This window comes from Oreochromis aureus, linkage group 7, assembly GCF_013358895.1.
Source record: "Oreochromis aureus strain Israel breed Guangdong linkage group 7, ZZ_aureus, whole genome shotgun sequence".
NCBI lineage: Eukaryota > Metazoa > Chordata > Actinopteri > Cichliformes > Cichlidae > Oreochromis > Oreochromis aureus.
In genome coordinates this window covers 510,466-532,821 of record NC_052948.1, presented here as the reverse complement: position 1 = coordinate 532,821, position 22,356 = coordinate 510,466, and the positions used below count along the sequence as shown (strand labels likewise).

General features: G+C 40.6%; 1 protein-coding gene and 1 non-coding gene across 2 annotated transcripts; both read left to right on the top strand.

The window, feature by feature from the left end:
• Positions 1-545: 545 nt before the first annotated feature.
• Positions 546-22,099, top strand: cbln1 (cerebellin 1 precursor). Its single transcript, XM_031730382.2, has 4 exons — positions 546-959; positions 1,096-1,419; positions 2,637-2,756; positions 19,928-22,099. Exons 2-4 carry the CDS (start codon positions 1,162-1,164, stop codon positions 20,123-20,125), a joined length of 576 nt encoding a protein of 191 aa, XP_031586242.1. The 5' UTR covers positions 546-959; positions 1,096-1,161; the 3' UTR covers positions 20,126-22,099.
• trnas-acu lies at positions 12,639-12,720 on the top strand. Its single transcript has one exon. It is a non-coding gene; the product is annotated as a tRNA-Ser (tRNA).
• Positions 22,100-22,356: the final 257 nt, after the last annotated feature.

Genomic DNA, 22,356 nt, shown 5'->3' with positions numbered 1-22,356 from the left:
GCAACACTGGTTCATGTAACCAGTCTGTGATCTTATATGTGTAGGATCCAGTTATGTTTTTTCTATTGACACGACATCGATATTTTAAACGCTGTATTGGATGCATTGATGCTTTGGACATCGATACACCTACCCCCACCGCAGGGCAGTAAAAGTCTACGTCTTACTCAGTGACACTAAATCACTAAGATAATCTTTAAAAAAAGGACTTGTGATGTTTATGTCTTTATTTCCCAGCGGTGCTCATTTGGCACATTCTGCATTATTGCAACACATCTATCTGTCTGTAGTTAGATAGACAGACAGACAGACAGACAGACAGACAGACAGACAGATAGACAGATAGATGTAAAAAAGAAATGGAAGCAGTAGTTTGGGATGGAGCACGCCAGGGAGAGGGACAGAAAGAGAGAAAAGGAGAGAGAGAGGCTATCTCAAGTAGTGGGGCGGGGAGGGGGCGGTCGGCACGCAGTGATTGGAAAATATCGAAGACGCGCACGCGCTAATCCGATGATGAGTCTCCGTTACAGAGGCAGGGAGGGGTGTGTGTGTGTGAGGGGGGTCTGTGGAAATAAAAAAGAAAAAAAAAAGAAAAAGTGGGACCTGGGCGGGAGCATCTTTCGCTCGCGCGCCGCGTCCCTTCTGAGCCTTTTGTGTTTGAAACTCTCATATCTCACATATCAATAATTCAAGCGCGCGACAGAGCTCCCCCCTCTGCGCTATGAGTTCTACTGCCTCGTCACTCGTCCAGGGCCCTTCCGCTGCGCGCACGACTCTCCCTTACTGTGTTTCCAAGTGACAGATAAGCTGCTGAGAGGTGGGAAAACAGGAAAGGAACAGGTGAAAACTGGGGACTCGCCTGGAGATACGGGTTAAAAAAGCAATTGTTGAAAAAAAAGGAGCAGAGACGCCTAAAACTAAACCGTCTGGGTTTGAGACACTCCGCCAGGGAGTTCACGGTAGGCTAATTAAATCCAAGAAAGCGGAGTTGCACCTAGTTGTAAAACGAACCTTTTAAGGTTAATCGGGGAACAGTGGGAAACTCTTCCTACCTGACTTTTTTTTTTTTTTTTTTTTTTTTTTTTTTTTTTAAAGGGGAATAGACCCACCCCGGTTTGAGGTGTGAAGACGACCTGAACAAGTTCACCGCTCGGTTCCGGTATGCTGGCGTTTTGCCTTTTAAGTGCCGTGTGGCTTGCGGCGAGTCCGGTCCGCGCTCAGAACGAGACGGAACCAATCGTCCTGGAGGGAAAGTGCCTCGTGGTGTGCGACTCCAACCCGACCTCGGACCCCACGGGCACAGCGCTCGGGATCTCGGTGCGCTCGGGAAGCGCAAAGGTGGCGTTCTCCGCAGTCCGGAACACCAACCACGAACCCTCCGAGATGAGCAACCGGACTATGGTCATCTACTTCGATCGGGTAGGACACAAAAGATATAATCCAATGTGACAGAGAGAAGAAAAAAAAAGATTCCAGCTCAGTGTTTGTTTGTTTTAAATCTTCTTACAACCTGAAGAAAAAATGTTGTAAGACACAAAAGTTTCAGATGATCTGTTTTTATTGTGTGACTATAGAATGCGTGCTGTTTTAGGTGAACTGTATTAATATGCTGGGAAGACAGTTTTTACTACTGATGGCGGGGGTGGGGGTAAAATATAATTTAGTCGATGTCACAAAGGCGTCAGGAATAAAACTGGCATTTTCCCCCTGCACCTTAGACCACCACAGATATTCCACTTCGCGTTCCTGCAAACTACGAATTTAGACTGTGCGCAATAAAAACTCCACTTAGTCAACAGACATGTTGCGTAAGACCATTAGAAAGACGAAAAACAAGTATCCAGGTTAACTTGGGGGATAGATAATACCACAGCGGCGGAGCTGTGCGCAGATGCATCGTGTCTCCGGTGGTGTTGGCTGTCGGAGATAACAGACTGTGGATTCGTTTTTTAGGTAGTAAATTTTATTGGTAAAGTGGCTGTGTAGCCAGGTATGCAAGGTTTTTCAATATCTCAACTTTTTGAGCTGACGGTGTGGGATATGGGAACTGACATCTCTCCAAATAATTTAGTAAGGGAAGGTCACGAGAGTGAGATCCTACCCGGCTGCCGTTAAAGGTTAATTCTCCTTCAAACTGCCGTTCAATTTCACGTCATAGTTCGCCTCCATCCATAAAATCAGACATTTGGCTGCAGGAGTGCATAATTGAAAAATTCATTTGAAAGCTCAATCAAGTTCCCTTCCAGTCCCCATAAAGTTTAGAAGTTCTGACAAGGAGAAAAATCCCAGATAAAAAGCAGAGAGTTTTCCGTCTACATGAGTGAATCTGAGTGTGTGGTCTGGGGCTGAGGGGGCACAAGAGTCTCAACAGGGTGTCTGCTCCAGAAACACGTGGGTTGAATGGATTAGTCAATTCCACACCAAATAAACAATAGAAGAAATTCTGGATGAAGTATTTGGCTGTATAAGAATCCATTTTCTCACAAAGGGGAGCACAAATTAGTTTGTTTCCTCCTCAAGTCAATTTTGAAATAAAAATATTTTGAGTTGGTTGCAGTTGTATTTCGCACAGCATGACAAAGCGGTTGTATCAGTGAATTTCTTTCTGTCTGTCTTTCTGTCTGTCTGTCTTTCAGGTTCTTGTAAATGTTGGGAGGAATTTTGACGAAGAGAGAAGTAACTTCATTGCACCACGGAAAGGAATTTACAGTTTTAACTTCCACGTAGTTAAAGTCTACAATCGCCAAACTATACAGGTAACCCCTGTTTGTGTATTTGTCGTGTGTATGTGTGTGTGTACCTGTGCTTTTCTGCTTTTCGACCACACTACGTGACAGCTGGATGTTCTTGCCCCATATAAGTGGAACGTGAGCTGCACCGGCAGTCATTAGATGTTTGAGATGTCTTTCTCCGGAGACAATAACAGCAGAGGCCGCCGTTAATAGATGAAAGCTAGCCCTCCGCCACCTGCTGGGCCAATCATAATTAATCAATACATGCACAGAGGATGGAGCCAAACGAAGCCCGTGTAACCAGCAGCAGGACCGGGCTGCTGTGGTGAGTGCGAGAGGCGCGTGGCTCCGGTGTCTTTACTTTCAGCACCACGGACAGCGACATCCCCCTCTGTCTGTTTCCCTGACAAAACGAGACAGCAGGAAGATTTTGATTATTTAGAAGAGATTTTGAAGACAGCAAACACAGACAGGCATTTTAATTTTCTCGCTCAAGCACACACAAACAGGTTTTAAGAAGAAGTAACATGTTTTCTATTTATTTGTTTGTCACACCCTCACTCGCATGCGCCGCCTGGAGTGTGGTCCGTCACGTCTTCTTTTATCCCACTAATAACTCCTCTTATAACGCCTTAGCTGTCGTCTCCACATTTCTTTTGATGTGTCAAGTGATAGGAAGCTCTTTAGCAGTCCCATTTCTAGCGTTTAACATGCGCGCGATGACGCTTTACAAGCCACACAGCGTTAATTACAATGTAAGTCTTGCAATTTAATCCGTTGTGTAATTATGCTGTTGGCTCCCTGAGGCTTTGGCATTATGTTTTGCTACTTATACATTATTATTGGAGTCTTGCATTAATTAGCATGGCAGCGGAAGAAACAACAATATTTGGGGGCAATATTTGAGAGGGAAAGTTGCGTCGGGCTTGCCACATGATCCCAGTCATTTTGTGTGTCCCTGTATGCAGAAGATGCTGGATGGCAAACGCTTGACTCTTGGCACTGTCACATTATCATTTATAGCTACGAGATATAAAAGTAAAAACTTTGAGTTTTAAAAGCACCTGCTTTGCGCTAAGTTCTGTTCAACATAAACTCTCTGAAGTCTTAAACGTTTTAAAATCAATAACTGTTGAAAACTGATTGTGGATGTTTCGAAAAAGCGTTGTTCTGGCATGCTTTCTGACATAAAATAGACCAGTGTAGGTTGTCCTCTCTCCTCCAAGCATCCAGCCTGCGTGCTGCTCACCCTCAACCTCTTCCACTCATCCTCCTCCCATCCATCCAGCGCATCTGCTGTGTTGAAAACTCCCACTGTTTGATTGCCTTAGAGGCAGCTACTGTGGTGCATGCAGGAGACGAAAGACAGCAGGAAAAGAAGAGCAGTTGAGAGTAAATTAAAAAAAAAAAAAGAGGGACAAGGGGATGGAGAAGAAGGGGGTGGGCGCACGGGTGTGAGAGGACAAAGGAGAGGAAAATGAAAGTAAAGAGAAAATGGGGGATGATAGAAATCGAAAGGAGAGATAGGAATGCATGAAAGAGAAAAGGAGACATAATGGACCAAACGGGAAGAGAACAAGCAAATGAGACAGTAAAAAGCCAAATATCACGAGTCGCTATTGATTAGCAAATGCTGCATACATGTAGGAAAGGATAAACATTTTATTCCATCTCATCAGTCCTTTCCTGTGCACAGATCTGCCTGTTTATCTGGGAGATTCAGAGAGGTGATGTGGGTGTCTTTGCTTTATGCCTCCGAATTATACATACATGTGGAAAATGAAATGCGGCATATTCTCCCATCTAAAGGAAACTCGTATCGCTCTAGCCATCCGTGTCGGCTAATAGGGGGCTTATTTACAGTGTTTATAAAAATCACTTACTGTATAGGTATGAAATATTTTGCCACTGGTGAAAATGAGTTGCATTTCCAACGTGTGCCACAGCACTCAAAACAAATAAAAGAAATAAATTCCACGTCATGAACTCTGAATGTTTCACATCTGTAACTCAAATATCAATAAGATATCCACACAAGGTGTTGGTAGACTCTGAGTCCTCTCAGATTCAGTAGGCTGATTTTTAATTAGATGTTTATTTTGGTGCATTTTTGAAAACTGTGATAATCTATATTGAAAATTATTGGAGGTAGTGGACAGAGGTTAATAAGCTCTTTGACCACTGCGCAGCAACTTTAACAAAACACAGGATCACAGCCTATTATCAACAGCTTGTTATTACTAAGTAGATGTTCGCATTGTTTTAAAAATTGGTTTCAATTATCTCCGTGAAATTTGCACTGGATATTCATTTTAGTGAGCTGTGAACAATCCTAGTTTTGTTAGTAAAAGATCCAGCTGAACATTATGAAGAATATATTGCCATCTGGTTTTACAACGTAAAAAGGGGATATTTTACAGCAGTATTTTAAGCATGTGAGCATTCAGAAGTAGCTTTCATAAAAGCCTCAAGTCAAAGCCGGCCTGTAGCTCTGAAAGTGACACAAAGAACAAGCTAAAATGCCTCATGCTGTGTGTATTATAGGCCTTTCTGTTACTTTGATTTTCCCATTTAGAGCAAAAACCCAGAGGCTTGACTTCAAGCTGCTCATAGCACACGGCCCAATAATAAGAAATGTTACCTTTTTACACATAGCTCTTCGACCAAGTAGTTGCACATGTCCCTAACACACCTACATGTATTCCCAAGGCAAAGTTTTTTATTCTCAGCTTAAAGTGAGTGGAGTCATTCAAGTAAAACACCTTTATTGTCATTACACATGTATAAATACGGGCTAACGAAATACAGTTTGCATCTAATCAGAAGTGCAATAGGAGCAGATTATATACAGATGTTTATATTGCTATACAGAGAGCAAATGTACAGATGTGCTGCTCAACACGATTTCAGAAGTCATGCAGTACGGAAAACCCAGTCACCGTGTTCACTACACTATAGCAAGAAGACCACAGGGGCCTATATAACGTTAGTCCGCTACATCCACAGTGACACTGAGACGCATGTTTACCATCACCGTTGGTAACTGTCGTCACTTACTGTGACACATGAAATCACATTTATCTGAATTATATTATAAAGAATTATAGAATTAATATAAGAATTATATTTTAAAGAATGCCAGTTTATCATTTGTTTAAGCTTAAAAGTAAAAAATAGCATTTCAAGCAAAACTTTAAATATTTCTACTCCTTCATATTCTGAGCAGTGCTGCTATTAGTTACATTAAAAAGTAATTATTCTGATTACACAGTAACATGTGATAAGATATTACAATATCTAAGAGCATAGTTTGAATCAGATTTGGTCAAATCTATTTTTTAGAACGTACAGTATTAAAAATCTATTTAAATAAATAAGAGTATATTTTGACAATTATACACTCCAAGAATATTTATATATGATCTATAAATTCACAGTATACATGTTACTGCGTTACATAAGGCCACCGTTTTTTGTGGTATTCCCATAGAAGCACCACTTCATTAAAGTGTTGGCAAATTCTGTTTTAAAACACTTTTAAAGATTGATACGTGCACACACCACTGAGATGAAAATTTGCATAAGCCACATCCCTTCTAAATGTACTTAAATATCCTCAAACAGTTTATTTAATATAGTGTGACTCCGTGCGGCTCTCCACTGCAGATAACACATTTATTAGACACAAGCACAAAAATGGGAGGCCGTGTTACTTCAACCGAGGTACGTGTTAAGATGCGGCAAATAATTATCATGCCAAAAAGATTAAAAAATGATTTCTGAAAATGGCAAACGGTTGTAGTTTCAAGCTAGGGCCTGAAAGAGCCTGCTGCCTCGTCTGACACTATTCAGCACTGAATTCAAACAAGCGTTCAAACGTTGTTTAAAAAGTGGTCTTTGATGCTTTCATGTTAAAATGCTAGACGCCCATATGAAAGATGGCTGAAGTTTCTAATAACTGAACTTTAAAGTCTTTAACACTTCTTGACTTTGGATGACGTCAAAGTATTTTTCATTCAGTCGTCTCAGGCACAGTTCTGGCGTTGACCACTAGAGGCACCACCCATCCGCTGTTCACATATTCTGTGTGTTTGTGAGGTGGAGCCAGTCAGGAGAAAAATGGGCGATTGGCCTTAAAAGAAGATGAGCGAAAACAGCTTGTTTCAAACTGAAGGCTGCCCCAGCACCCAGTGTAGCGCCAACACGTAATATTTGTAGCCATTTAGCACCTGTCACTTGTTCAAAGTGTATCTAATGTGGAGTTGCAACATAAAAAAAGAGGTTTGAATCTTCACAAGATGGTGGTTCAAAGATTTTTGAATTAGTAACTCACTTCAGCCATGTTTCAGGCGAAGCAGCAGAGCAGAGGAGAGAGAGGAGGGGTCTGTTTGCTTTAAATACTACAACAAGGATTGGCACAGTAAATTACCACTAGTGGTAATGGTGATAAAGGTCAACAAATAGACATTATAATTATGGTGCACGATGTACCGTGATGATAATATTTATTTGATTTTTTTGCTGGAAATGGGAAAAAGTTAAGCTACGTAGCTTCAATTAAAAGAATAGACTGAAACCCAGATAACCTAGCATTAATGTGGAGCAGACTGTACTGCATATGGATCTGTTGCACCACGAATAGAACGAACTGCCTGAAATATAACAAATAAATAATAGAAATACGATAGGCTTCTGCTCCTGGTTCAGAGAGCGTTTATTTCATGCAGTGGAAATGAGAGGCGAGTCAGAGCCACATAAATTAACATCTTATGTGTTCTCAGGTTCTCTTGACTGAAAGTATGGCAGGGGTAAGCAGAAAGAAAGCTACACTGACACTATATTTCAGGGGTTGTCTTGTTTTACACACACATAAGGGTGGCATCAAGGCAAGTCTGCAGTATGTACACCGGAACATTGTTTACCCTCTACAGGTAATCAGTCGGTCTACTATTTCACAACAGTCCAACCGTTATGGTCATCTAAAAATTACTGTATTAAATTTTATATAAAGGGTACATATACAAGGACACATACAAATTTCAGCGATCAGCTGCGTTTTAAAGCCAAATGGGTACCACCATTAGGATTTGTGATTCAGGGCTCAACTGTAATGTAAAACCACCGTCACCCTATATAGGCACCACATTGTACTAAGTTGATACACGTCTTCCCCCGAGCGCTGGGTGATCTTGATCCAATGCCACCCTCATGTGAAAATATCACAACATTTGTAAACAACGTACATTTTTGGTAGTGTCCTGTTAGCTACATGGTTACAGCACACACGTGTCTGCGCTTTGGTTTTGTTCCAGCTGTGTACCTGTGATCTGTGTCAGAGCCACTCCTGTCTCCTAAGCTTCCATCAGGCTCTGTTACACTTAAATGCCCCATAAAAGGTGAGAAAATATAGAAGTGTTTCAAGAAGAAAAAAATCTTGCCAGCCAAAAACAATTGTGCCAGGTGTTAATGACAGTGAGGATGGATCCATGGTGATACTTTAAGCAAGAGACACATTCCTTAATAAGCCGCTCTAGATCTGCATTACTGTGGCACAAAAGTTTCACCCATTTTTATTCTTGGACTTACTTTATGCTAATTATAATTTACAGATCATGCAAATTTCCCAATTAACTGATACTCATCAATAGTCAGCCGACACTAATAAGAATCTAAGAATGCAGAGCTATGCCTTTTGGTTGTGTTGTGAAAAATATGCCAGGAGGTCAAACAGAAAGTCACCTTTCAGTGTTGTCCATGTATTCATTTTTTGCACACTCTGACATTTTAATGAGTTTGGTTGGGCGGTATCGATTGTCAGAAGATGAAGCATTTGATTAGAAAACACTGTGTTCCTCCAGAGTGAAGTGATGTCTTAGCAAATCAGGAGTACATTAATTCAGAGTGTTAAACAGGCAAATATACAGAACATCGTTAAAATATGAGAGGTAATTAATAGCTACACCAATATTATAATTTATGTAGAATACATTTATACAAAATGTTCTGTATTCTGCGCATCTAATAACAAAGAAGATGTTTCTAAGCTTTTCCTTTTCATTTATAGTTAACACACACACACCCCCTTGTTTTCACTGCTTCAGAGGACAGCACAGTTTTATCCTTTCGATTAAATGACTTACATTGTGGAGGAATTTGCTTTTTCTCACCAAAAGGGTGGCAGTTAAAACTTGATTGTATTGAAGTGATACACACAGATTTATACACTGACACACAGTCTGCCAGTCAGATGCTTGGTGTTGTATTTATCTAATGAACCTGTGCTCAGTCTCCCAAAGGTTGCACTGAATTTATGCTCATGTGTGAAAGAGAGGAGGAGTCGGGCGTTCTTTGGATATTAATTTTCTTTAAATCGAACAAGGTTGATGTAACACAAATGAGTCATTAGGACAAAATGTGAAAAGAAAGGATATTTACATATTTCTCTGGCATCTCTTTAAACACAGAGCAATGTTTAAATTTAGCACTCAGGATTATAGGAAAATACTTTTAGCCATTCGTGGCTGGACTTGCACCACAAAACCACTTCCTGTTAATTACCACAGTAAAAACAACTCTTGCATTTAGCAGACGCAAGGTGTGTGTCTGCATGTCTGCAAGATGAAACAGCGTTAATACCACAGACAGTACACACTGTCTGTAGTATAATGATATGATGGGCACTTAGTCTGAGGTTCAGTGCTTTGCTCAATATAATTTTATATCGAGTTTCTATTTGATTTTGACGTTTGTCTTTTTTGTACTCTGTTTTTTCTTGTGTGGTATAAATAATTTAAGTAGCTGAATTGTGGGTATATTCAATTTCCTCTGGCTTATGGTGTGTGTAATGTAAATATTTGAGACTCGTAGGACCATCTGGTCTTGTTGGGGTTTTCAGATTATCTGTCTTAATTATCTTTCATGTGGTCTGACATTAGGCAACAGATCCAGAGTTGCATGTTTTTCTGACTTTCACCAGTGGAAAAAAACAACAACAAAAAGAGACAGTTGAAGGCTCTGCCCAGCGGTTTCCTCAAGTTAATGATGTTGTTCCCTGAGGCAGTATTGATGAAGACGGGTGTGATCTGCTGACATTTGTTAAGATCTGTTTTTGTGCCTGTGTGGGTCTGTGTGTGTGTGTGCACAGTTCAGCTGTGACCTTTGCTCCGGTTGCCTCCATATCTTTGAATAAATGCTGTTTCATTTTTGATCATTTTCACAGAAACTGTTCACAAAAGCACCAAATCAACTTATCAGAGTGCTTTGAACAGAAAACAGTCATTTGTGCCAGTGGATGACACTTAGGCAGCACGTGCCAATCCATATTCTTCAAAGTGAAGCATTCAGACATCATTCATTGATTGTTTACAATATACCATGTCAGAAAACAGCAACAAATATCCCAAAACATCTGACTCGAATGAGACTTGCATTAAATTGGAACGAGTGCCAGAACAGAGCCCAGGAAAAATATGCTGCTATCAGTTCTAACATCGCTGTCCTCTAATATAATAATGATGACAATCATATTTGATATTGTGTTGTGTTTAGATTCTGTTACCAACCGTGTAGATGAAAGGGCAAATGTAGCATTTTCAGTAAATGTTGGTCACTTTTCTTATATACTCTATGTTAAAAAGGTAAATGTTGCTATAAAACACTCAAAAATCCAGGATTCCTTCTATCTGGAGCTGTTCAGTGTGTTTGATTCTTTTAGTAAAGCAGCTGCTGTAGTGATGCCATCAGTGCAACCTTATCAGCCCAATCCTCATCAGAATAAGTCTGTGACTAACTTGGGACACATTGTTAGCACTTCTTTAAGTATTCCTTAATAGTGCAAACAGTGATCACAGCTTCATCAGTGGACAGCAGACACACAGCTTCATCAGTGGACAGCAGACACACAGCTTCAACAGTGCAAAGATTTCACAGCTGCAACAAACTGGATGTCTCCAAACTGCGTCCATATGTGAATATAATTGATTACACGTAAACCCTGATTTTTTTCTCCAAAGGTTGATAACGACAGTCAGAACGATGCTGTGATATACTTTATTATTGAGCTTCAGCCTCTCTGCTCTGTGGGACACACACAGTGATGGGGACAGCCCAGGTGAAGTGACGGCAACACGTTTCTGGAGCTTTTTACTTCAAGCTCAATGAAACACATGCGCCAGGCCAAACGGTCCCACTGTTCAGTGTGACAGGACAAATAAAGTTAGTGTGGTAGAAGACAACAACAGATTACACATTTTGGTTTTCTCTGGGTATTAAAAGTTTGAACTGCCAGGAGATGACCCCAGAGACGCGTTACCGAACACCCTCATACCTGCTTAGCATGAGACTGAGGTGAAAAACATTGTTAGTCAGCTGTGACAAAATTTGGTATAACAGCTGCTAGTTTCCTTATTTTGACCCTTTAATACAGAAAATAGGATCAAAAAGACTTCATGTTAAGATGTAAACGTAATTAAGTAATGCTGAAATAGGGTCAAATAGTTCTTTAGTTAAACTTTGTGACCACAGAGTTTGTGTGCTTTCTTTCAAACGTTCTGTACCTGCTTTGGTCAGTGAATCATTTCTTCTGTGCCTGTTTTCAGGCATCTGGAAATTCATTCCTAATGAGGCTTCCTGCTATCAAACGAAAACAATCAGATGTACTGAAGCAGAAATTAAGGACAGTGACAGTCAGACAGCTGGCAAAGGAGAAGAAGCAGCAGTGATCACTGAGTTAATACATCTGAAGACTGGAGAGGCCAATTCTGGTTTTTTGTGTTAGAGTGCTTCAGAATAATTTGTGTATTATTTGTTATCCGAGTGAACAATAACTACACAATAACTTTTTCTGTGCTTTTTCTAATATATGACTGTTATACCAACACATTCTCATAACATACCGACGACTGTGACAAATCGTATGTCACGCGTTGGGAACAATAATGCTCTGGTTATACTGGGTGTACAGTTGTAGCTTGGTTTGCAATCGTAACTTCAAATTAGCAGCATACGGTCGTTCTGCACACACAGCTTTGTCTCTGAGTTCCTTTTATGTACATATTTCATCTGGAATGGTAAAAAATGCCTTTTTTAAATGATTACAAAACACAGCCATCAGCCACCTTGAGATTCTTTTTCCATATTGTATTCGAGAAAGCAGCTACTGTTTCCTCAAAATCTAATGAAAAGGTGCATCAACAAAAGCAGAAAATCTGAAAATAGAGAAGATGGTCCATAGCACAAAATAAACACACAGAGATGACCTAAATAACAGCAAACATGCTCCACATTCACATAATGATTCAGCTTGTGAAACAGTGAACGCTTTCTCCCCCAAAATGCAAAGCATGATAGTGGAAATGATCAATTTACTGAGTTTAGCCAGAAACCTCAGATTTACTGTTCATCCATTAAGAAGTGGTACTGCTGTAATTATCTATGAATATTCCTATTGTGGCTGTTATCACTAGTCCTTCTGTTAATGTTGTGTTATACCAGGAACTGCTGTTGTTTTCATGCTGTTCATTTGTCATGACTAATGTGCTAACGTGTTAACATCCTTCACTGGTTAAAAACGTCACTGATGTTCCTTTCACAGAGAAAACAGAGCCTTTCAGGATTATTCCATTATCCTGACAGTGGGTGGGGCAGACTACCCATTTACATTTACATTTGATTTAAATTCGATTTCATTTCAATTCTGTTTTATTTACACAGAGCCAAATCACAGCAATCAGCTGAAGGTGTTTCATTTTCATTATTAAAGGATAAAGATGCTACAATCATAGAGAAAAGGCCCAACAGTCTGATGACCCCTTATGAGTGAACACTTGGTGTAAGTGGCAAAGAAAAACTCCCTTTTAGCAGGAAAAAACTTCCAGCAGAACCAGGCTCGAAGGACAGAAGCTGTCTGATGAGGTGGCTGAGTGGTTAAGGCGATGGACTACTAATCCGTTGTGCTTTGCAGGCATCGGTTTGAATCCCATCTTCATCGTAGATCCTCTTCTGCACTCAGACCAAATTCTTTTGCTCTGTGCCTTTCTCCTGTTTTCTATATATTCCTCTAGTTTGACAGAGATGACATCGCTCGGCTTGGAGGAGGTGGATGGGGAGGTCTAAGCTTCTCTGCTTGTGCTGCTGTGTAGGGAAATGAATGGGTGGATGCTAACTAATAGGAGTGGGCCAATTAATATTTTCAACGTTTCTCAAACAATATTATCACTAAATGATTTCAGAGGCACTTGCATGCACTTCGACTTAGAGTGCATACAGAATATTGTGGCTTCTTTTGTTTTTGTTATCTTTAGCCATCTTCACAATGACCCTGTAGTAACTTTAGAAAACTTTGGAGACTTGCTGTTTTAAAGACGGGGGTGTCACAGTCCTCAGACAGATGCACCATTATGTAGCTTATGTATCATCACTCTGTCTCTGTCTCTGTAATGTGTGGATGAAAATGAAAATGTGAAAGATCCAGTGGGGAAAAAGAAGGGAAAGAAAAAGATGTACCGATGAGAGAAAAGGAAGCGTGTTGAAAACAAGAAAGATGAAAAGTGTGCAGAGAAAGAGAGAAAGAGGGTGGGGGACAACCAGAAGAGTATCATTGTCATGTCAAGACAGACAACCGGACAGGAATTGATGATGCAATAACAGGATGTCATCGTGTCGTTAAACATTAAGTGCAGCACTGAGACGTCAGACAAATTCTATTTACATAGAGAACGACAGATTCTGTCTTCGCTCTCTCTCGGCCCTCTCCAACATCCTCCTGCCAGTGCAGCCGTCTCTCTTTCCTTTCTCTGCGCTTCCTCGTTCTCCTCACTCTCCTTCGTTATTCTGTCTCTCCTTTCCATTACTCAGCCAGTTAATTGGTGCTTATGCATTAATGAATGCAGATCGATCGCGGCCTGACATGACGCGAAGCCCTATTATCATGCTTTTATATTTATGGTTGCTAATTGAATGGGTGTAGGTGTAGCTGAAAGTGTGTGTGTGGGTGGGGTGGGTAGATGGCCACACACAAGCACAGCCAATGTGTTTTTTTATTTGTACAGGTGTGTGTGTGTGTGTGTGTGTGTGTGTGTGTGTGTGTGTGTGTGTGTGTGTGTGTGTGTGTGTGTGTGTGTGTGTGTGTGTGTGTGCTGACCACAATCTCATCTTTCCAAAGCCACTGTCACAGCTTTATTAGAGCCATACATCACTGACCCTGTCAGAAACACAGAAACACATCCAAATCTGAAAACATGACTTTATTCATATGTCTTTTGTTCATAGACCTCATGTGTTACAGTCTGAATTAAAATTATCATCAAGCTATCAAATGATTTGTTAGCTGCTCTTGTCTCTCACATGTTGGAGCCCCACTTGGCACTGTCCCCTCATTGTCCTATCATTGTGTTTTATCAGAGTACGTGCAGCCCCCCCCCGATTCTAACTGATAGAAAAGCCTGCCCATGTTTGAATTTTGCAGGTCTGCAGGGACAGCAGGGGAACACATTTTGACAGTAAGAGAGAGCACGTGTGTGTTTCATGTATATGTGGGGAACCGTGTGGGACTGGAGGGATGGAGGCTTGGTTTGTAGGTGTCCCCAGGAGTGACTTGGTTGAATGGCTGGGTAGTTGTGTGTGCTCTTGTGTTTATCTGAGGGTAACGGAGTGATGTAGTGATGCTGGCTTTTTCTTTCTTTTCATTACACGCACACTGGGCATGAACCATGTCCCCCCTCCGTCTCTGCTGTCTTTCTGTCTGTTCCTGTGTTTAATGGCCTACTCTTCATCTGTTTTTCATCTGTATGTGTTCCCATCCTGATATATTTGCCTGGTTTTCTTCTGCTTCTCCTGTCTCTCCCCTTCTAATGATTATTTTATATTACGATATGAAGGTTAATAAGGCTAACCCGGAGTCTCCGGATGCATCTCTCCACATAAAATGTCCTCTTTAGCTTTGTGATCCTCATCTGTATTCTAAGTATACTGGGCCCAGCTTGATATTCGACGAGGTGGAGGAAGTACTTGATGTTTTTTATTTGAAACAAGAAAGAGTTGGTACATAAAATACAAGTTCATACATTCATCAAGCATCAACGAAGAGTAATGTGTCCGACTTAGAGGTGCATTAGATTTCTCTGCTTCTGTACTTGTTTCCTTTGGACATTATCACTCAAGGATCAGTTGATGCAGATATTGATGAAGCTTGCATAGCAGGATGGGATCCAGTGTTGATATTAGCATATTTGTGTTGAAGCAATCCAGGCTCATCTTTCTTCAGGGATTGAAGACTCTTGGAAACAGAGTAATGATTACAATCAATCAATGCACGCACTAATGCAGCATTTTTCTTTTTCACGGTTTGGAGTTGCAATAGAAATGTGAAACTTCACCTCCAGTTAGACACATACAGTAGTACTGCAGGTGTCTGTGACAGTGTCATCAGATGAATTGTCAAAGGAAATCACTGGTTATCAGCAAAAATGTCTAGATTGTGCATCCCCGGTGTATAGATTAAAATTGCCTCATCAGTCCGGGTATTAGCTGTTCATAGAGATATTTTTGTTGTGTACATGATGTTCTTTAAATGTAAGCACTACATTGAGGCAGCGTCTCAGATGAATGGATGCCATCCATGAGATACAGTTAGAGTTTCTATTCTGTGAATGAATCTCAGAAGGCCATCAACCACGGTTAGGGATACATTTGTCAAAGTTTGACCTGCTGCTGTTTTAATTCAATTCAATTCAATTCAATTTTATTTATATAGCGCCAAATCACAACAAAAGTCGCCTCAAGGCGCTTTATATTGTACAGTAGATCGCACAATAATAAATACAGAGAAAAACCCAACAATCATATGACCCCCTATGAGCAAGCACTGTGGCGACAGTGGGAAGGAAAAACTCCCTTTTAACAGGAAGAAACCTCTGGTAGAACCAGGCTCAGGGAGGGGCGGGGCCATCTGCTGCGACCGGTTGGGGTGAGAGAAGAAAGACAGGATAAAGACATGCTGTGGAAGAGAGACAGAGATTAATAACAGATATGATTCGATGCAGAGAGGTCTACTAACACATAGTGAGTGAGAAAGGTGACTGGAAGGGAAAAACTCAATGCATCATGGGAATCCCCGGCAGCCTACGTCTATTGCAGCATAACTAAGGGAGGATTTTACACCTGATCACCTCTGAGAAAAAGTTTTGTTTTACAGACTTTATATTTAATATTTTGCTCACTAAAATGTCTTTGCTGTCTACCCCACCATTCAGTCCTTCATCACTGGAAAGAAGTCGGTGCTTTTAATCTGATGAGAAGGTTTAGCTTGATTAAGACCATCACTCATCAAGTATAGTTTCCTATAACCTTCAATTTAGTTTAATACTTTAGGTGTGTTAATAACAATTAAAAATTGCTGAGTGCACTTAAACTACCATGTCTGTTTATAACTTCCAGATATCTTTTTAGCTCAATTAATGCAAAGATGCTGAAGTGATTTAATATTCTGACTGCTGTTTGAAACTTTACTGGATGTTCAAAGTTGAGGTTAGACGGCCACATAGAACACACTCTCCTCTCATACCGACACACCTCCATCGCTTTCCTCTGGTTAGTCTCCCCCTTAACCCTAACCTAACCCTGACCTACCCCAAACATGACCCAAACCCTAACTCTAACATGACGCAAACCTAACCCAAACATAACCGCTGTCCTCTAATATAATAATGATGACAATCATATTTGATATTGTGTTGTGTTTAGATTCTGTTACCAACCGTGTAGATGAAAGGGCAAATGTAGCATTTTCAGTAAATGTTGGTCACTTTTCTTATATATTCTATGTTAAAAAGGTAAATGTTGCTATAAAACACTCAAAAATCCAGGATTCCTTCTATCTGGAGCTGTTCAGTGTGTTTGATTCTTTTAGTAAAGCAGCTGCTGTAGTGATGCCGTCAGTGTAACCTTATCAGCCCAATCCTCATCAGAATAAGTCTGTGACTAACTTGGGACACATTGTTAGCACTTCTTTAAGTATTCCTTAATAGTGCAAACAGTGATCACAGCTTCATCAGTGGACAGCAGACACACAGCTTCAACAGTGCAAAGATTTCACAGCTGCAACAAACTGGATGTCTCCAAACTGCGTCCATATGTGAATATAATTGATTACACGTAAACCCTGATTTTTTTCTCCAAAGGTTGATAACGACAGTCAGAACGATGCTGTGATATACTTTATTATTGAGCTTCAGCCTCTCTGCTCTGTGGGACACACACAGTGATGGGGACAGCCCAGGTGAAGTGACAGCAACATGTTTCTTCAGCTACTTAGCTAACCCTAACATGACCCTAACATGACCCTCACATAACCCTAGCATGACCCTAACATAACCCAAACCTAATCCTAACATGACCCTAACATAGATTAGATTAGATTAGATTAGATTAGATGAAACTTTATTAATCCCTCGGGTGGGTTCCTCCGGGAAATTCAGTTTCCAGTAGCAAAGCACTGAAAGAAGTTGCATGTTACAGATACAATAAGGGGAACGAGAGTAAGGATATGAGCATAAATACACCATATATACACATATACACATATATAGATACAGAATATACAATATGGATAAATAGGATTGCTCATTTGAGTGAGTATATTGCACAGTGATTATTGCACAGTGGAATATAAGAAAAAAACAAAAAACAAACAAAAAAACAAAAATATTGCACAGTGTAAAAAAGCACCTACAGCTCAGTTGTTCCCGCCCTCCCTTGTCCCCCTGTTTCCCCTCCCTCTCCCCTCCAGTGAGGAGTTAAACAGTCTGATGGCCTGTGGGACAAAGGACTTTTTTAGTCTGTTGGTTTTTGACTTTGGGAGAAGCAACACATGACCCTGTTAGTAACCCTGTTACTGTGATGTACAGCACAGTCAGAGACGGAAAAAAACGTTTGGTGTCAGCAGTGAATTTAATTTCAGCTTTACTGATGAAATTTTAATTTTATGAAATTGAAATCTGCCCAATGTCTCACATATATTAGCCTGAGATCTACGATTATTTTAGCGAGTGGTTACGAGTGATATTTTACGCGTGGCAACAAATCTGTCTTTCTGCTAATATTTCATTTTAAATGTAAAAGCAAATAATTCACATTTATCTGGTGTAATAAAGGCTGAGCTTATTGGCCCGATGGTACGGGGGAATGAAAGGAGATAAACTGTTGGTGAGTGCTGCAGTCTCACATAAACAGAACCAAACGGCTTCCTGTGTTAAACTCAGCGACTGCGTTTTCAGCCGATAGTGAAATGTAAATTTGTCCGTGACCTGTGCCGCGTTTCCTTTGTAACAATTAAAAAAATTATTTCAGTATAGTCTGAGTGTTTTCCATCAGATTCACAAGCTGACTGTTCAAAGCTGCACACGCGCACCCACACATGCAGATACAGTCTGAGTCGCCATGTTCAGTTTGCTATTAAGAGGAGTGCTGGGCCAAGAGAGCCCTTGACTCTGACAGGCTCTCCATCTCCTGCCCACACACACACACACACACACACACACACACACACACACTCTCCTGACCATCAGGCAGAATGACTTGGATAAGTGTATAATTATGGGATGTTTATGACTGTGTTCCATCAGTTAGTGACAGTTTTACAGTTTTTTACCTCGAGAGCAAACAGAAATATTTTGACATGTTTAGCGCTCAGGTGTAAATCTGTATCTGAAAACAGTTTTTCTCCCTGATGTCCATACTGTAAAGATCATGTGCACAGTTAACGTAACTGCAGTCAGCTTGTTGAAAATGAAAACACTACACCAGAGTGACCTGGACAGAAACAAACAGCCAGCATGTTGTTTCTGTGCACCAGGAGGCAAATGACAATATATGTTGGGAGTTTTAAAGGAACGTGTGGCAGAAGAGTATTAAGAGCGCCCAATCCATCTTTTAATCCATCTACCCATCCAAGAAGTTGTCCACCAGTTTCAAATACAATATATTCTGTTACATTTACTGATTCGTGTATTAGGTATGACCATTAAGTTTTTACTTGGAGAAAAATGAGATATCGATGGCTGATTGCCCTTTCAAGGTCATTCTTTGACATTTCCAGCCTCCAATAGATTCCTAGATTATTAACTAGCCTGCACGTCTGCCTCTGCAGTGTACTCTGGGTCTCCATCAGATCAGAAAAGGTCAAAAAAGCAAACTTTTAAGTTGAATTTCATTTTGGGAGAGAGGGGAAAATCAAGTTGTGTTGGTGTGACCAAAAAAACCCAAGGCTGACAGTTTCACCCGGTGAGGAGCTTCACTGCACACAGCCTGGTGAAAGCGTCTCGCATGTATACTGCCTGGTGTAAGCTAGAGACCGAGCTATCAGCAGCAGTCATTATTCTCATTAATAAATACTTTTTAAAATCTATTTTTCACGTCAGTGATTCCTGCAGAAAATAATTAGTTTTAGGCACATTTAAACATCTTATGATTGTATTTTAAAATAGGAGCATGACACAACAAACTCACATCAGCCACCCTCAGTGTTGTAAAAAACAAGACTCGTACAAGAACCTGAAGAAAGGCAGTACAACAGAAACATTGTGTTGCTTCTCTTATCAGGTTGCAGTGAGACTTCTCACAGGACGGTCTGTAATCTCACAGGGTTTATAAAGCGTGATCCTGCATAAACAGACGTTTGCAGGTACCAGAGGTAGAATGAATCAATGATTTTGTTTAAGTGAAGCGTAAGGGGGAAAAATATATCTAGGGAGCGCTTGTTTTTCTGCTGTAGCTCAGAAGCGAAGCGATGAAAGCCGTTGTCAGGTTCGAACACTGCCCGGCCTGGTGAGGGAGGGGACACATCGCTCACAGCTTCGTCTCTCTGTAAGAAGAAGAAGATGTTATTCCCCACTGAAACATTTGTTGGGTCAGACACTGTGTGAGTGTTTGTGCGCATATCTCTGTTAAGTCTTTCTAAGTGGATAATGTGCAGAGCACAAAGCTTCAAATGAAATCATTGCATGCATTTCGTCTTTAAAATATGGCAACTAAAAAGTCCAGAAATACGATGCTGTTGATCCACATGGAAGCATCATTATTGTACTGAGTGTTTTGGAAATCTGCCATGCCATATGTTCCTGCTTCTGTGAGCAACTTGAGGACTGTTTGTCTCTTTTCCCCGCTTTTCATTTTATACGCCGTCTGTCCTTTTCATCCAGGTGAGCCTGATGCACAATGGTTGGCCAGTGATTTCGGCATTTGCCGGGGACCAGGACGTGACGCGTGAGGCAGCCAGCAATGGTGTTCTGATCCAGATGGAGAAGGGAGACCGGGCCTACCTCAAATTGGAGAGAGGAAACCTAATGGGAGGATGGAAATACTCCACCTTCTCAGGCTTCCTGGTGTTCCCCATGTAGAGAGGAAGAGGAGGAGGAGGTGCAAGGATGGAAACAAAGGAGGGCGAGCTGGTGCAAGCTGGAAAGCAAAAGGAAGATGGACATGGTTAAGATGGGAGGGAAACGAGACAACAGACTTGTGTCTGGGACGCTGCAGGGGAAGGATGAGATGTTAGACAGATATGAGCGTGATGTGATGTGAGAGAGTTACAGAGCCGGCACGTGAGAGTGCACGGTCAGCTTCTTCACTTTGCTTCCTCTTTTCATCCATCCTTTCATGCATCCTTCTCCTCCCTCTGTTTCCTCTGTGGCTTGACTGCAGCTTTGGACAGCCAAAACCTTTTCTATTCTCTGCTGACAGACGCAATCGATCACTGATATGGTCCAGAGTGTTCTGAAGCCCAGGTGTAACCCTCCTTCCCGTCCCCACAGTCACCAATCCCATCATTTCTTCATCGATTGCCATCAGCATAAGCTTTGACCAGTATTACTTGAGCAACTATTCCTTGCTAACCCCAGTTTACTGTGCCCATATGTGTGTTTGTGTTTTTCTCATGCTCGACATAAACGCCACTGATTTTGGATCAGCCTCTTCCCTTGATGCCAAATTATAATTTTTAGAGTGTAAACAGTAAAGTCTGATCACAGAATCAGGGGCTATCCTTTTATTTATTATTATAATCATGATAAATGTACCATTTATTCTTTAAACACACATCTGTTTCTCCTCTTCATTATTTAGCACGTAGCAGGATTCAGCTTTGTAATGGTTATGGTTCAGCACTCGTAGCAGTAGGGTCAAGGTTAGGAAAACATGGGTTAAATACTTTGCTGTGTGTGTTTGGGCAACGACATTTTCCTACAGTAAACTGAAGTTTTTTGCTGGCAAAACCAATCTACACTCATCCAAGTGCCCCCACGCCACCCCACCCACTAAGACTCGTGGTCCATTAGTAGGTAGTCATTAAACTTGTATACAAAGTGTAACTGGGGAGAACAAAAGTCAGTAGAAGACAGGAGGAGATGACAGAACAGTTCAATTTAATAAACCGTATCCACTCTCTAGTCGGGTACTCAATACTTCTCCATCAATCTCTGGTGTCTATATCTAATGAACCGAACACTGATAGTCAAACAGAAAGTAATACTTTACTTTGTTCCTTCAGTGTTTTAATCACAACTCTGAATCAGGCTTCATTCTGTGCACCTGTCCTTTCACCCGCACAGTCAGTCTGCTTCCTCCCCATCACTGCTGCCATTTTTTAGATATCGTATCCCCATATAGGATCCTTTTTCTCTCTTTAACTATGCTGTTTACCCACAAGTGCAGATTTGGCTTCCTTTTTGTACACCTCTGTTATCCCCTCCATCCTCCCTTCCTCTTGTCTGTACTTTATCTGCTGCTGTACTCATTTGCCTCCTAGCACGGATCCTTCCCTGCTTTTCTTCAATGTGGACTGTGGACAATGAAACAATCTTCAACTTTACAAAACTATATATATATATATATACATACATATATATATGATGAGATACAAATGGATATATAAATATAATGAAATCTAAGCCACTGTTTCTATTCTCCTGGTTTTAAGATGATAATAATGGTAATACTAATACTGAAAACTTAATCTGGTTGATGACTACAGTATCTGTATTTCCGTACTTCAGTGTTATGTAATGAAAAAAATATTCTAAATGAAACTTACTAGTGATTGTGTGGAAATCTGAGGCTGCCATTCTGCTCTTCTGATGAAAACATGCTTCTTGTTTTTGTTTTGGGTCAAACCAAGTTGTGGCTAAAAAGCTGAGACTACTACTTATATAAAATAAACTATAGCTAAAAGGTACTTTTATTATTATTATTATTATTTGACTGTAAATTACATGTGAATATTTAGACTATGACAATATTTGATTTATGAATCAATCAAATCAATTTATCTACTGTTTTCTTATTTATTTGCTCTGAAGAAATCAATAAAACTAAATGGTACTTTTATTTTTCTTAAACCTACTTTAAGCCTGTCCTCATACTTTATTTTGTTCAGTCTGGAAAAACATGAAAACAAGCAGAAACTCGCTGATCCCTGATGTGCTCACATGTCTATTGGTGGGCTGTGTTCACTGTATATGACCGTGTGCGCGTGCATGTTTGTTTATTTGTTTATTTATAAGGAATCCCATTAGCGTCCACAACAGTGGTTGCTAGTCTTCCTGGGGCCCAAACCATCAAATACAATCAAATAAAA